This window comes from Passer montanus, unplaced genomic scaffold (assembly GCF_014805655.1).
Source record: "Passer montanus isolate IOZ18808 unplaced genomic scaffold, ASM1480565v1 scaffold44, whole genome shotgun sequence".
Taxonomy (NCBI): domain Eukaryota; kingdom Metazoa; phylum Chordata; class Aves; order Passeriformes; family Passeridae; genus Passer; species Passer montanus.
The window spans coordinates 2,433,634-2,447,343 of NW_024369262.1; the positions used below are offsets into that span (position 1 = coordinate 2,433,634).

Genomic DNA, 13,710 nt, shown 5'->3' on the forward strand with positions numbered 1-13,710 from the left:
CCAGCACTGCAGGTGCTCTGCTGCCCAGGCTGCTCATCCTTCCCGAGGTCATCCCTGGAATGCAATATCTCCTGGGAGCTTCACAGGACCAGCACGTTCTGGTGCCAGACACCAGCAGAAAAATGGGCACAGCAGGTGCCTTCTGCAGCCTGGCAGGTGGGAATGCTCCCAAACCACCCAGGCAGAGCCTGCTTTGATAAATGACCCCAGGGCAGGTTGATCTGGACGCGCTTCTTCTTCTGGCCTTCCCTTTTCCCAGCACTGGAAGGATTTTTTTTCCCCCCTCAGGATTTGGCACAAGGGGCTTGTTGGAGAATCCCGTGTAGCCAGCAGTGTCCCTGAGGATGCTGCAGGCCCAGCTGCTCCTCCAGGGCTGTGCTGGACCAGCTTCTCACAGAGGATGTGCTCTCTCCTCACTCCAGCTGCACAGGTATGCCATGGGATGAACAAAATTCCACAGGCTGCCAAATCCCCTTCAAGCTCAGCAGCATGGGCAGCTCTGCTCTGCTTTCTGCAGCTGCCATGCCCCAAATGTTTTGACTTTCTGAACTGTTTATGTGCTGTTATTAGTCAGGTTTCAGGTTCCTTCTTTCCTTCCCAGTGCTCACTGTGAAGTGGTGCCAGGTGTCTGCCAGGCCTGCGTCCCAACCCTCACCATCACCAGACATGAATGCTTAGGAAGAAAATGTGAAACATCACATATAATTATTCTTACTCTCTAAGCAAATTCATTCCCACTAAATATTTCCTTTTCCCTGTCTTCTTCCCTTGTGGGATAAACATTTTTTCCCCCTGTTTAATTCACCAGTCTCAAGCTTAAGTAATTTTTGATGAATATGTATGTGCTTCATGATTACATCATGATGCATTTACCACTACATGGGGTTTCATTTCTTGCATTTCAGACAGGTTAAGAATGAATCCTCCAAGGTGGAAGCACATCCCAGCCCCCACACCCAGCTCAGCGTCACACCCTCTGAGCCCACTCAATTCTTCCTGTTTTACAAATACCAGCACAGGAGCTTCCCCCCTGCATCTCCTGCTGCTGCTGGCTGCACAGCTTGGAGCAGGTTAGGTTCCCTCCTGAATTCTCTCGTTATTAATATCACAAACCAAGCTGTTCTGAGAGCTGTGCCCCATTAATCACTCCAGCTCTGCTGCAGGCTTCACCTCGCTTCCTCTTCCTGCAGCTGAGCAGTTTGACTCTGTGGGTGCTGCTTGTTAAAATCAGTGGGTCTGGCAGAGCAGGGAAGGGCACTGAGCTGGGAAAAAGGTGGGAAAAAGATGAATCCACACAGCCATGGCATGAAAAAATGTGCTACTCCAGCTGGTGGTGGTGGGAGCTTGAAGGCAGGAAAGTTACACCCTTAAATCCTTGCCTCCAAACTCGGGTTTTCTGGAGGGCCAGCAGCCCTGGGGAGGCACAGCAGAAGGGAAGGTGTCTAATAAAACCCAAGGTCAGCTCAGCAGCCCGTGTGAGTCAGCACCAACGTGGGTGGCAGATCTGCTCTGAGACGTCTGATGCCCACCTGGGCTCTCTCTGTGGTTGAGGGCACCACTTCCTTGTCCTCTCTTCCTTCCTATGTTTAATCCTGACTTGTGCTACAAGCAAAGGTCTAAAACCCTCTGAGTAACCACCTGTGGTTTACCTGAAAAGGGCCAGAAGATGTTTACAGAGCATCTTCCTGAAAATCTGCCTCCAATCCCACCCCAGTCCCTCGAGGGCATATTCTGCATTCCTGACACACACTAACACCCCTGCAGCCAGCCCCAGCTTCTCCCCGACACCCAAAGCCCTTTTCCACGTTGTATCCTCTGTCTATCACCTTTTTAATATCCATCCTGTCATCTTTGCCTCTGTCAGGTGTTTTGTTTTGCCCTTTCCCAAAGCCTTTCCTGGGTGCTCGGCTACATCCAGCTGCATCCAGCAGCCCAATCTGCTGCCCAGCCCTGCAGTGCAAACATCCCTGCACAGCACCAAGCCCCACCTGCCTCATCCCAAAGCTGCACACCTCTGTGCCTGCCCCTTTGCCCGTTCACTGCAGGTTTCCATCCCTGGGCAGACGTTTTTCCAGCGATTTCTGCTGAGTCAGAGGAGGCTGCTGCTCCTCCACGTGGGAACGCGCTTCTGGGGAATAATTACACAGGGTTTAAATACGGACATTTGGCAGCCAAATTGCTTCACATTCAGGCTCCTGGCCAGGAGGGCAGAGCCCAGAAGCTGCTCATTGGTGCTGTGAGAAAATCCCTCATTCCTGTGGCCGTCGTGGGTGTGCAGAGCCCGTGGGCTGGGATTGCTGGGACCCTGCTCATGGCTTGGAGGGTCCCATGAACTGAACTGCTTCCCAAATCATCCATCCTGCACTGATCCAGCATCCTGCACCTGCCTTCTTCTCCAGGTGATACCCACCAGGGGAATTCATCCCCCCTGCTGCAGGATTTGGGAAGGTGCTGCTGGCAGGGAGCTGATCCCTGTGGATCTCCTGTTCTCTAAGGGAGATGATGGAAGAACGCTGCTGGTAACTCTTCCCCCCTTAATTTTTGAGGCATATTTTAAGTTGTGAAGCATATTGACTGTGAAATAGAGATAAGAAGAAGAGGAGACACAAACAGTGTAGGTGTTACTCCCAGTTTTTTGCAACTCCCACTTTGTTCTAAAAATAGCCCAGCAAGCAGCACCCTGCTCCAAACCATCCTTCACGGGCCAGGGGATGAAGGGATCCTGTGCCTGGACATCAGGAGCAGAGCTGGAATTAAGGCACATGCAGAACTGCTGGAAACTTCACATTCCTGAAAATTAACAGAGAAAAATCCTACAAAAAAATCGAGTTAAAGAATTTTAAGTGTTGTGAAAATATATCACAAGTAGCAATATCGTTCCAAAGTGCTGCAAAAATACCTTGTGTTGTTGAGCTGGAGTGCTGTCCACCAGGAAAAGGGGCAGTGGGAAGGGACCATGGGATAGCACTGAACCCCTTGAGTTTCTGGTCACACTGCCCATGACACACCCCATCTTTACACCACACCTGTGCCATAATTCCTATGTGCCCTCAATTCTTTTGCAACTCTAAACCCCAGCAAAATACCCTTAATTAGGCCCAGGCCAGTTGCAGAAATCAGATAACACTGCCTGGCTGGCTCTGCTTCCAGGAGCTGCAGCTCCTGAGGGATGGGAGCGTTGTGCAACTTGGGGAGAGCCTCACCAGCCGTGGGCTGGCAGCTGTGCTGAGACACCAGGGTGTCACCTCACGGGAGAAAGTCACAGGCAGCAGCAGTGGTGGCTCTCTGACCCGGGGGACAGTGCCTGGACCCCGCTGGCAGGACCAGGTGAGTACCCAGCCGTGCTTCTCCCAAATAATCTGGGACTGGGGGAGCAGTGCAGGGGAGTGTGCAGGAGAAAGTCACCACCCTGCACCAAAACCTGCCTTAAATCACCTTCCTCTGCTCCATTTCTTGCTTTTCCCCCCTCCAAAGTAGAGAGGGAGATTCCTAATCAGCCTCTCAATGACTGCTGAGGCACAGAGAGCACTAAGGACCAAGGGGGTTGGCTGTTTTCTAGCCCAGGAGGTATTTTGGGCAGAGATTAGTGCTTTCATGGCAATTACCATGAGTAACATCTCTGCAAAAATGTTGGAGAGGCTTTGGAGAGGCTGAAGCATCTCTTTAGACCCAGTCTGAGGGAGACATGGGCTATGGCAGCAGCAGCTCCCCATAAATAATTGTGTTTGTTTACAAGAGCCATTATCACTCTGCTCACTCCCCCTGCGCTGCAGCTGAGCTTAATGAGACACGGGGCTGGAAATGAGAAGTGGGTTAATTCAGAGGGGAAAAGGGCAGAGGAACGGGTGTTGGGTTGGACAGAAAGTTTAAAAAGGGGTGTTTGAAGGTGATTTTGGTGCTTCATCAGAAGTTTGGGGCCCTTTGGGTGCCTGCCAGTGCTCCCAGCAGCATGGACAGCGGTGACACCATCACTGAGGAGGTGTGCAGGGAGGACGACGTTGGGGATGGACAGTGAGTGCCTGGGGGGGTTGGGGGGGGTTGAGGTGGGGATTTAGGTGCCCACCTCTGTGCCCACCTCTGCATCTCTCCCCCAGGCTCCTGGAGGTGATGGTGGCCGGGTACCCAGTGCTGCTGGTGAGGAACAGGAGGGAATTCCGAGCTCTGGGCAGCAAATGTCCCCACTACGGAGCCCCGCTGAGCAAAGGTAACCCCAGCCTGGGCAGGGGGACAGAACCACCTCGGGGAGGGAGGTGCTCACTGCCCAGCTCGGGGGTCTCTTGCAGGGGTGTTGAGAGGGGAGAGGCTGCGCTGCCCCTGGCACGGGGCCTGCTTTAACATCAGGACTGGGGACATTGAGGAGTACCCTGCTCTGGACTGTCTCTCCTGCTTTAAGGTGACTCCTTGGCCTCCCAGCTGGGTGGTCTCACATTCATCCTCTCTCCCAAGCCCCCTGCCCTGACCACAGCTCTGTCACTCAGAGCTTCACCACAAGGGATGATTTTGGGATTATGTGACTCCCTGCCCTAAAGCTCCTTTCAGTCAAAGGTGATGCCACAGATCCTAGCAGTCCTCAGAGCCAGCACAAGTGCTTTTGGAAAGAAAAAGAGGATTTACAGCTCTTCCTCAGTGCTCTTAGGATGAGGAGAAAAGCTCATGAGCTCCTCAGCATCATGTGACATCCAAGATCAGAGGCAGATGGCACACCGGACCAGGATCTCCCAGGAGAGCTCCTACCACAAACTCACGATGCAGCACTTAAAAACCCTCTCCTTTCCCTCCTTCAGGTAACAGTGGAAGATGGAAAGGTGTTCATTACAGCAAAAAAGAAGGTACTGACCTTACCTGCTGTCACTGAGCACAGGCAGTGCCTTGGGCTGAGTGTGACTTGAGAATTTTGCTTTTTTTTTTCTTTTTTTTTTAGGACCTGGAAAGCAGCCTGAGGGTGAAGGACACGAGCAGGAGGTGCCTCCTCAACAAGAACACCATGCTGCTGCTGGGGGGAGGTCAGTGAAGGGATCTGAGCCCTGCTCCCTCCACACACTGAGAGCTGCCACTCTCCTCTCCAGGGAGGACTGACCTGCTCCTCCTCCTCCTCCTCCCCAGTGAGGTGAGATGAGCTCTCTTGCAGGTGTGGCTGCCCTGGTGTGTGCAGAGACGCTTCGCCAGGAGGGGTTCACAGGCAGGATCATCATGGCCACCAACGAGAAGCATGTCCCCTATGACAAATCCAAGCTGAGCAAGGTCTGTGACAAGGGCAGGGCTGTGCCTGGCACCACGTGTGGCATGGGCGCCACGTGTGGCATGGGCCACACTCAGGGCCAGGAGCAGTGGAGGGAGCAAAGCTGGAGTGCTGAGGCATCCAAAAGCAATAGGGGTGTTATTTCCAGGAAAAATTCATTTTCCTCCCAGAAAATACCTGATCAAAGTCAACATAAGCTGATGTTTTTATCTCCCTTTGTTGTTTTATCTCCTTTCTTCCCACTAAAATTTGGTGGTTTTTCTGAGGAGGGCACAAGGTGATGGGGACGGGGCAGTGTGGGGAGCTGTGATTCACTCGTGTAAAATTCACCTTTTTTCCAAACTGACTCCACAAGGAACACTTCAGGAGAATTGCTGCCTCTGAGAAATGCTTCATTTCACATTTTTTGTTGTGTTTCCAGGAAATGAACTTGAAAGCTGAGGACGTCTACCTGAGGAAACCTGAATTCCTCGAGGCTCGGGGCATAGAGTTCTGGACAGAGAAAGAGGTACCAGAGCAGCTGAGCTCAGCCCTCAGTGGGGAGGCTGTGACACCAACCTGTGCATCCAGGGATGGACCTGTGGGAAGAGGGGAGAGGATCCCAGCTCCCCTCATCTCCCCTGAGTGCCCAGAGCAAGGGCAGCACAGAGGGGGAGCAGAGGATGCTGTCTGATGTGAGCCCCCTCCTCCTGCAGGCAGTGTCCGTGGATTTCCAGAGGCAGGAGGTTCATTTCATGGATGGCTCCTCTCAGAAGTACCACCAGCTGCTGATTGCAACAGGCAGCCAGTGAGTGCACAGAGTGTCTGCCACACACAGGGCTTTGGGCAGGACAGCACTGGGATGTGGTAGGAACTGAGGTGGAAGGGCAGAATGGAATGACACAGAGGTGTTTGTGGGTTTGTGCTCCCTTCTCAATCTTTCTGTTTGATTCCTACCATGAAATGCATCTGGAGTCTCTCTCTTCCAGCTCTGGTGTCCTCAAAGTCCCAGGTGCAGAGCTGCAGAACATATGCACACTCCAAACCCCTGAAGAGTCCAGCAAGATCTTGGAGCTGGCAACTGGGAAGAACCTGGTGGTTGTGGGAGCTTCATTCATAGGTACCAGGCTGGAGTGGGTGTCAGACCCCCAGTGAGAGCCTCCAAACCCCTTCTGTGTGTGTGCACATTCACTGCAGGCCCTCGGGGAAGGGATGTTCCTTTCCTGCCCAGCTGGGATCCTCCCTGGAGCTGCTGGGGGTGTGTGTTACACAGCACACACTCATTCTTTCCTCTGATAGCCAGAAACTTGGAGAGCTATAAACAATTGCTACACATGGACAGAGGGAAATGTGCCTTCTGAAAAGGTCACTGTCCTCCAGAGGAGCTGCATTCCCCAGAAGCACTGGGAAAGCAAGGGGCTAGGGCACAGAAAGGGGGTTTTTTGGACACAACCAGGAGCTATTCTTTGCATCCCCTAACATCCAGGAGAACAAAGAATAGGGGGGAGCTAAATACCTCAGCGCAGAAATGCATAGCAAAGCAGTTCAGCACTGGCAGCACGTCAGCTCTGCTCTCTGGAAGGGGAGAAGGTTCCCAAGGGGGCAGGTTGATGCTTGCAGCAGCCTTACCTCGGGCATGCCTCTTCCTTGCAGGAATGGAGGTGGCTGCCTTCCTCTCAGACAAGGCTGGAAGCATCTCAGTGGTGGAAAGAGAGGAGTTCCCTTTCCAGCACGCCCTGGGTCCTCAGGTTGGAGGTGTTGCCATGAGGGTGAGCAGAACCTGGGGCTGATTTCCAGGAGGAGAACACATGATATCCAAGCAGCCCCAGGATCACATCAGCCCAGGAAACCTCGCCCCTGTGCTGAGTCATGACTCTGCATGCCCAGCCTGTGTCCTCACCCACCAGCTCTGCACACACGGCTGGTCCCACTCTTTCTTCCCCCCACACACATCAATTCTTCACCCCAAAGCCACCTCACACAGCAGTCCTGACCAGCACTGCAGAGAAGAGCCAGGCTTTGTGTCCCTGCAGCAGCCAGGGACACAGATGGAATCTCCCTGGAGCAGCAGCAGAGCTGCCTGCCTGGCTTTTGGCTGGGTACAGCTGTTTTTATAGCCTGGAATTTCCTAATGAATACTCAAACCAGTCCTTTTCAGATGCTGCAAAATAAAGGGGTGAAGTTCCACATGAAAACAGAACTGTGTGAGCTGAAAGGAAAGGATGGAAAGGTCAGTCATGCCTCTGTGATCCCTGAACTGTTAATTTTAGGGGAAAAAGGCCCAAGTTGAGCTATAACCCAGGGCCTGCATCAGGCTTTCCTCTCCCATGTCTAGACCCTCCCTTCCTTTTCACTGAGCACAGCTCTGGGCTCAAAGGGCACCACTAAATGTTCCTCTCCCAGGGACAGCAGTGTGATTTTCTTTTACATTCCCAGCAGCACACATTAGTTGGACAAGGTGATCCAAACCTGGGGAAGAAAAAAAGACAGCAAAGAGCAAAGCAGCAGGGAGGCTGTGGGAATTAGGACAGAGGTTTTAACTCTTTATTAATGACCTTTCCTTCTTTCCTAGGTCACAGAAGCTGTCCTTGCCAATGGAGAGAAGCTCCCTGCAGATGTGGTCGTGGTGGGAATAGGTAAGAGACCGCAGCTGGGACAGGGAGGCAGATTTGGGAATGGGAAAACATCCAGCAAGCCCAGGGCATCACAGCTCCTTTCCAGGACACCATTCCCTGCTGTTATCTTTCCCACTCTGCTATCATCCAGCCCTTCTGCTTGGCCCCAGCACCTGGAGAGGTCAGCAGCCCACGAGCACACACGGGCAGGAGGAGAGGAGCTGCTGCCACTCTCGCTGTGCCTTTGGCTCCTGCTGAGCCTCACGGGTCCCTGCTGTGTCCTGGGCCCCAGCTTGGCTGCCCTGCCCTGGCTCAGCACCAGCCCGAGCACAGGTCACTGCTCCAGCAGGAGCAGGAGCTGTGAGGCCAAATTTCCCCCCTGTCCCTGCAGAGCTCACCCCTGCTGCTCTCCCCACAGGCTCCAGCCCCAACTCGGCGTTCCTGGAGGGCACCTCCATTGCCAGGGATGACAAAGGTGCCATCCTGGTCAATCTGGTGAGTGCCAGCTGAGCAGCCCAGCTCACACCCCATCCCTTCCCTCCCATCACTGCACTAATTGCCTGTTGCTCGTTAGCACATGCAGACCAACATCCCCAAGGTCTTCGCTGCGGGGGACGTGGTCACCTTCCCAGTGGCTCTGCTGGATGGGGACAGGTCCAGCATCCACCACCAACAAGTGGCTGAGGCCCATGGTGAGGGACCTGTCACCTTCCAGCTCCCTCAGGGAGGGGAATGGGGCAGCAGGGACAGCAGGAGACACGGGGGAGCAATTTTTAAGGAGCTGCAGGAGGAATATTCAGTGTGTTGGCTCCTGCCAGGTCACTGTGCTGCTCTGAACATGCTGAGGAGAGGGGAGGAGCTGCACACTGTCCCTTACTTCTGGACCACAATGCTTGGGAAAAGCATCCGCTATGCAGGTAGGGAGGGCAGGGAGGGCAGCAGAGGAATTCCCTCCCCCAGCAGGGTCTGGGGCTGTAAACAGAGCTCACCTGAAGCAGCTCAGGCTCTGGACTGGCTGCCATGGTGAGTCTGAGCCCTGGGGCTGGAGCTCACCCAGAGCTCTGGTTCCTTGCTGATCTACAGTGGGTTAGAGGTCACAGAGGAAGAACTTCCCTCTCCACACCAAGGAGAGGCTCAAAGTCAGTTCTGCTTCTCAGTCCAGGGCCTTGATGTCTGCTCCCCAGCCCCGTGCCAGCCCCAGGCACTGTCCCCTCTGCCCCAGCACGCTGGCTCTGAGGTGGGGTGGTGCAAGCTGCTGTGCCAGGGCTCTGAGCAGGCTCTGTCCCACAGGCTGTGGGAAGGGATACACAGACACTGTTGTGAAGGGCAGCCTGGAGCAAGAGAAATTCCTGATCTTTTACATCAGGTGAGTGAATCCCTGGCCATGCCCTGGAATCAGGGCACAGCCCTCTCTCTTACAGCAGGGATCCCACAGAGGCCCCACATCCCCTGGCTGGGCACCAAAGGCAGCTGCTGGTGCTGAACCAGAGAAAACCAAAGCAGGCCAGGGAAGGAGAAGAGAATGAGCTCAAACGATGACACCAGCTGGGCAGAGAGCCTGGGACACATCTCTGCCTCTGCCCCACTGCTGCCAGGCTCAGTGCCAGCTCCCAGCAGTGCCAGGCAATCTGCCACGAGTGCCTGTGCACCCTGCAGCAGCAGCCAGCCTGCCCTGAGCCCTCTGGAGCACAGCTGCTCCCTGGCCACGGGGATGCTGAGCTCTGTACACTGAGGAGATCCACACTCTTCCTCTTTCCATGCCAGGGATGGCCATGTGACTGCAGCTGCCAGCCTGAACTGTGACCCCATGGTGTCTCTGATTGCAGAAGTTTTGTACTTGGGGAAACAAATCTCCAAAGAAGAAGCAGAGTAAGTGACATCCTAGCCAAGCTGGTGGGTGGCTCTGGGCTGTTCCCCACGTCAGCAGAGCCCACTGAGAGACACAAAACCAAAAGGAGTCCCTGCAAACCCCCAACCCACCTCTCCTTTCAGGGCCTGTGACATTGGCAACATCCCCTCGCTGGCACAAAGCTGAGTTTGGTGTGTGCCCCTTGCCAGGGGCTCACAACCAAGTGCCAACAGCTCCACATCCTCCCAGCCTGGAGCAATAAAACCATCAGCAAAGCTGAACCCAGCACCTGCATTCTATGTTTGCAGACAGCCACTTGTGCTGGGCACAGCTCAGCAGAGGAGGATGCCATGGCCTGGGGCTGAGCTGAGGCTCAGCAGCCACCACACAGGCACAGATGCAGCAGCAGAGCCACAGCAGCTCCTCCTGCTCCTTCCCTGTCGGCAGGGAGCTCTCATTTAGCACACCGGTCACGCTGACCTTCTCCTTTGCAAAAACACATTTTCCCAGCGAGGGGAGCTGTGACCGAGACGAGCTGCTCTCCCAGCAGGGAGCGGGGTGGGCTGTGTGCAGGGACTTGCACAGGATACCCTGCCCCTAAGGACAGGGGGGTGCCACCAGCCTCCGAGCCAGCAGCACCTGCTGGCAGTGTCACTGCTGTCTGCAGTGTCACATCAGCTGCTGCACAAGCAGCCAGACTCTGGCAGAGAAACCCCAGAGCCAGCCCTGCCTGCTGTGGCCCTGCATGCTTGGAGGAGGTGGCCAGATGCTGGAGGAAAGAGTTACTGGATTTCTGCACAGCCAGGCTGTGCTTTCTACAGGAAGCCTTGCACTTACTCACCAGTCACATGGGGCTGTGCAGGAGGAAGGGTAAGTCCAGGAGCTGGGCAAGTTCCCACAGGGACACTCAGTGAGAGCCCAAACCCCTCTGCTTTGACAAGAAGTGCAGGACAGCCAGAGCCTGAGCCCTGTGCTCAGCAGCTGGGACACTGCAGTGCTGCTTTTGTGTTAAACACCCAAACCTGTCCTCTGGCACCTCACATTTGACCTGAAACACAGTGTTTTACAATTCCTGACCTCACAGGTTTGGTGCTGCTGCTCTGAAGGAGCCACATTTTTACCCAGGAAAGAGCTGGGTTTGCAGCACAGGTTGTTCCTTCCTGACAGGGAAGGTGAGGATTTGTGAGGCACACAGCTCTCTCACACACCAACCTGTGCTGCAGAAGAGGGGGAGCACGGCCCAGGAGCTGCTCCTCCCTGCCCTCAGGCACCCCCCACCCCGAATTTCTGCCCCTCACTGCACTCCAGGCTGTGCTGGGCACTGAGCAGGTGCCAGCTGCTCTGCACGGGCTTGCAGCAGGGCAGCTGTGGTGGGAGGAACTGATCCAAGGGTGTCCAGCAGTCCCACCCGCTCTGGGTGACAACCACCCCAAAGAAACTCAGCTGCTTGTAACCATCAGCAAGAACACACCAAGCACAGCAGTTTTATGTAAGAAGGAAAGACCCCCAGAAAACAGATTTATTCTGCTTGCATCACTTAACGGACAGCAGGCCACTTTCTGTGCTTTGCTGGGTGCCAAAGTTTGGGAGCAGCCCTGCCTTGGGCAGCTGGAGGCTGGGCAGGCAGATTGAGTTGAGATTGTGCAGACATTTCAGCACAGGGCTGTTCCTCCCTGCCCGCCCTCGGAGCTGGGATGAGCTGTGCTCCTCCTGGCAGGCTGTGACAGCAATGCCTGGACACTCCCCTGCTTCCCATTCACCAGGGCAGCTGGGAGCTGGTGGTGCTGGCAGTCCTGTGGGAAAGCCTGGTGTGCAGAGGCTCCCTGGAGCCTTCATTGGGAGCTCCCCTCTCACTCAGAGCAGGGCAGGGGCTCCTCCAGCCCTGGAGAGCAGCTTCCAACTTCCTTCCAGGGCAGTCTGGAGCTTCTGCTCACCAACGAGCCAGAGCCTGGAGCACAGGAGAGCCCAGCAAAGTTCACCAGGGCCCCTCTGAGTGCTGCCAGCCCCAAAACCCCCGGAGAGGCTCGGGAGCAGCCGTGCAGAGCCCAGAGTGACTCGGCCCTGAGTCAGCCTGGCCCGGCCCCACCGCGCCCAGCCCGGCCTGGGCCAGCCCTGTCCCCGGGCTCCTGCCATGCTGCAGGGTTAGTCCAGCTCCTGAGCCCAGCCTGTGGCTCAGGACAAGCCCAAAGGATCGCCCCCTCCACTGCAGGCCCCCGAGTGGCATCGCTGGGGACACGGCTCTGGTGCTGTGCCCCCTCCAGGGTCTGTGTCCCCACCATCTTCCCACCTGATCCAGGCAACCCACGGGCAACAAACGTCCCAAAACTGAGCAGTTGAGCAAAACAACGTTTAATGCTTCTCTCAGTCTCCTCCCAGCTCAGTGCCACCCCACTGAGGGGGGGGACAGTTTGGCAACCCTTCTGGCACAGCTGCCTGCAATCCTCCAGGAGACTTTCTTCATCCCGGTCAGACTCATCCTCAGCCCTCCAATGCACAGCACTCTGCAGAGTGGCTCATCCTGGTGGCTCAGGGCACGGCTCTGGCTGGCATCCAAGGTCCCAGGGACGAGAAGAGAGTGGCTACATTCAACAGTTCTTCAACTGGCAGCTTTAGCTACTGGAGAAGGACATAAAGCTTGCCACTGAAGAACTGGTGCTGGTTAGCCAGGAGCAGGGTGGGCACGGCAGCACCTGGGGAGGGAACAGACATTTCAGAGGCAGGATTGAACCGTGCTGTGCCACCCACAGCAGCTCCTGTCCCTCCTCACAACACTGACCCACGGCTCTGTCCTCCCTCCAGGGACACCCCCCAATCCAATGGAATCCAGAGGCAGCTCCAGCCTCAACTCTCCCATCCCTCCCCGCTCCCAAGGCAGGTGCTGCTTGAGCTCCAGCCACCCCACACCACGAGGAACAGGCAGGGCAATCCAAGGCCGTTCCTGCTGGAAAATAAGAGATAAAGGCAGCGGCTCGGGCCGGGCCGGTGGCCGCAGCAGGGAGGGCACTGCAGGTGGGGGGGGACAGAATTCCCAGGGCTCACCTCGGGCATCCATCCCTGCTGGCAGGGTCCCACCTGGACGGGAGCCAGCTAATCCTGACGGGGGAGACACTTTGTCAGGCGGGGGAATTTCGGCCAGCTCAGCCCCTTTCCGAGCCGTTTTGTCGGAGGGCGAGGACGCCAACCCCAGGGCTGGTGCTGGACCCCGGGAAAATCCCTTTTTTCCACAGCGCGCAGCGCTTCGGCTGCCGGTGACCGGGTGTGGGAACCTCCCGGGAAAGCGGGCACGGCGGGGGACGGACGGGAAACCCCCGGGGGCCACCGCAGCATCCTCGCAGCGGCGTCACGGCGGGCCCGGGGCAGCGGGGGAGGCCGGAGCCCGGTGCGGGGCCGGGGCGCAGCGGCGGCGGCGGGGCCCGGCGGGGATGCCGAGCATTCCTGGCGTGCCGGGTACATCTGGTCCGGATTCCAGCGAGCTGGTCCCGGCCCTGCTCCACCCCCGCCGGCCCGTGAATCAGCACCCGCCGCCGAAGCCACCGGCCCCGCCGGCACCGGGGGCCCCGCCGGCACCGGGGACCGACGAGGGGGGGCCCTGTCGGTAACGGGGCTCCCACCCAGCCCTTCTCAGCACCGACAGAGCCCAGCGGCTCCGGGCAGGGCCCCGGTGGGAGCTCACCCCGCTAGTGAAGAACGCTGTGCCCCGGCCGTGCCCCTCTCCCGGTACAACCGGGTCACCCCCCCTCCCCCAGCGTCTCGCCTCTCGGTAAAACCGGCTCCCCCTCCCCCGCTAAGGGAGGCAGCTCCCCCCGCGCCGCTCCACGGCTCCGCCGCTCCCCGCGGGCCGCCCCGCCGCCCTGCCGGCGCCCCGCCGCCCGGGATGCTCCGCTCCGTGCCCGCGGCGGGGAGCGGCCGCGGGTCAAAGTCTGCCCAGTCCGGTCCCGGAGTGAAGGTCACCCCCGGGGCGGCCACCGCCCGTGGCGGGGAGGCCCCGGGGCGGCCCCGCCCGCCCCGCCGGGACCCTCCGGCGGCGG

At 57.0% G+C, this 13,710-nt stretch overlaps 2 protein-coding genes across 2 annotated transcripts in view; one reads left to right on the forward strand and one right to left on the reverse strand.

Moving 5' to 3' along the window:
* The first annotated feature begins 2,402 nt into the window (after window positions 1-2,402).
* On the forward strand, window positions 2,403-10,387 carry LOC120507852 (apoptosis-inducing factor 3-like). The gene is made up of 20 exons (XM_039720984.1): window positions 2,403-2,519; window positions 3,151-3,327; window positions 3,908-4,011; window positions 4,095-4,204; window positions 4,284-4,393; window positions 4,785-4,829; window positions 4,922-5,003; window positions 5,129-5,241; window positions 5,661-5,747; window positions 5,935-6,026; window positions 6,208-6,338; window positions 6,872-6,987; window positions 7,377-7,448; window positions 7,791-7,854; window positions 8,252-8,328; window positions 8,408-8,525; window positions 8,652-8,750; window positions 9,124-9,199; window positions 9,598-9,702; window positions 9,826-10,387. Exons 3-20 carry the CDS (start codon window positions 3,950-3,952, stop codon window positions 9,866-9,868), a joined length of 1,602 nt encoding a protein of 533 aa, XP_039576918.1. The 5' UTR covers window positions 2,403-2,519; window positions 3,151-3,327; window positions 3,908-3,949; the 3' UTR covers window positions 9,869-10,387.
* A 1,628-nt stretch (window positions 10,388-12,015) lies between these two features.
* Window positions 12,016-13,710, reverse strand: part of LOC120507788 (myosin IC heavy chain-like) — a 3,294-nt gene continuing 1,599 nt past the window's right edge. The window contains exons 3-4 of the mRNA XM_039720874.1: window positions 12,722-12,775; window positions 12,016-12,372 (exon numbers count right to left, since the gene is read on the reverse strand). Of these exons, the coding sequence (XP_039576808.1) occupies window positions 12,296-12,372; window positions 12,722-12,775 (131 nt within the window). The 3' untranslated portion in view covers window positions 12,016-12,295. The remainder of the gene's footprint in view (window positions 12,373-12,721; window positions 12,776-13,710) is intronic.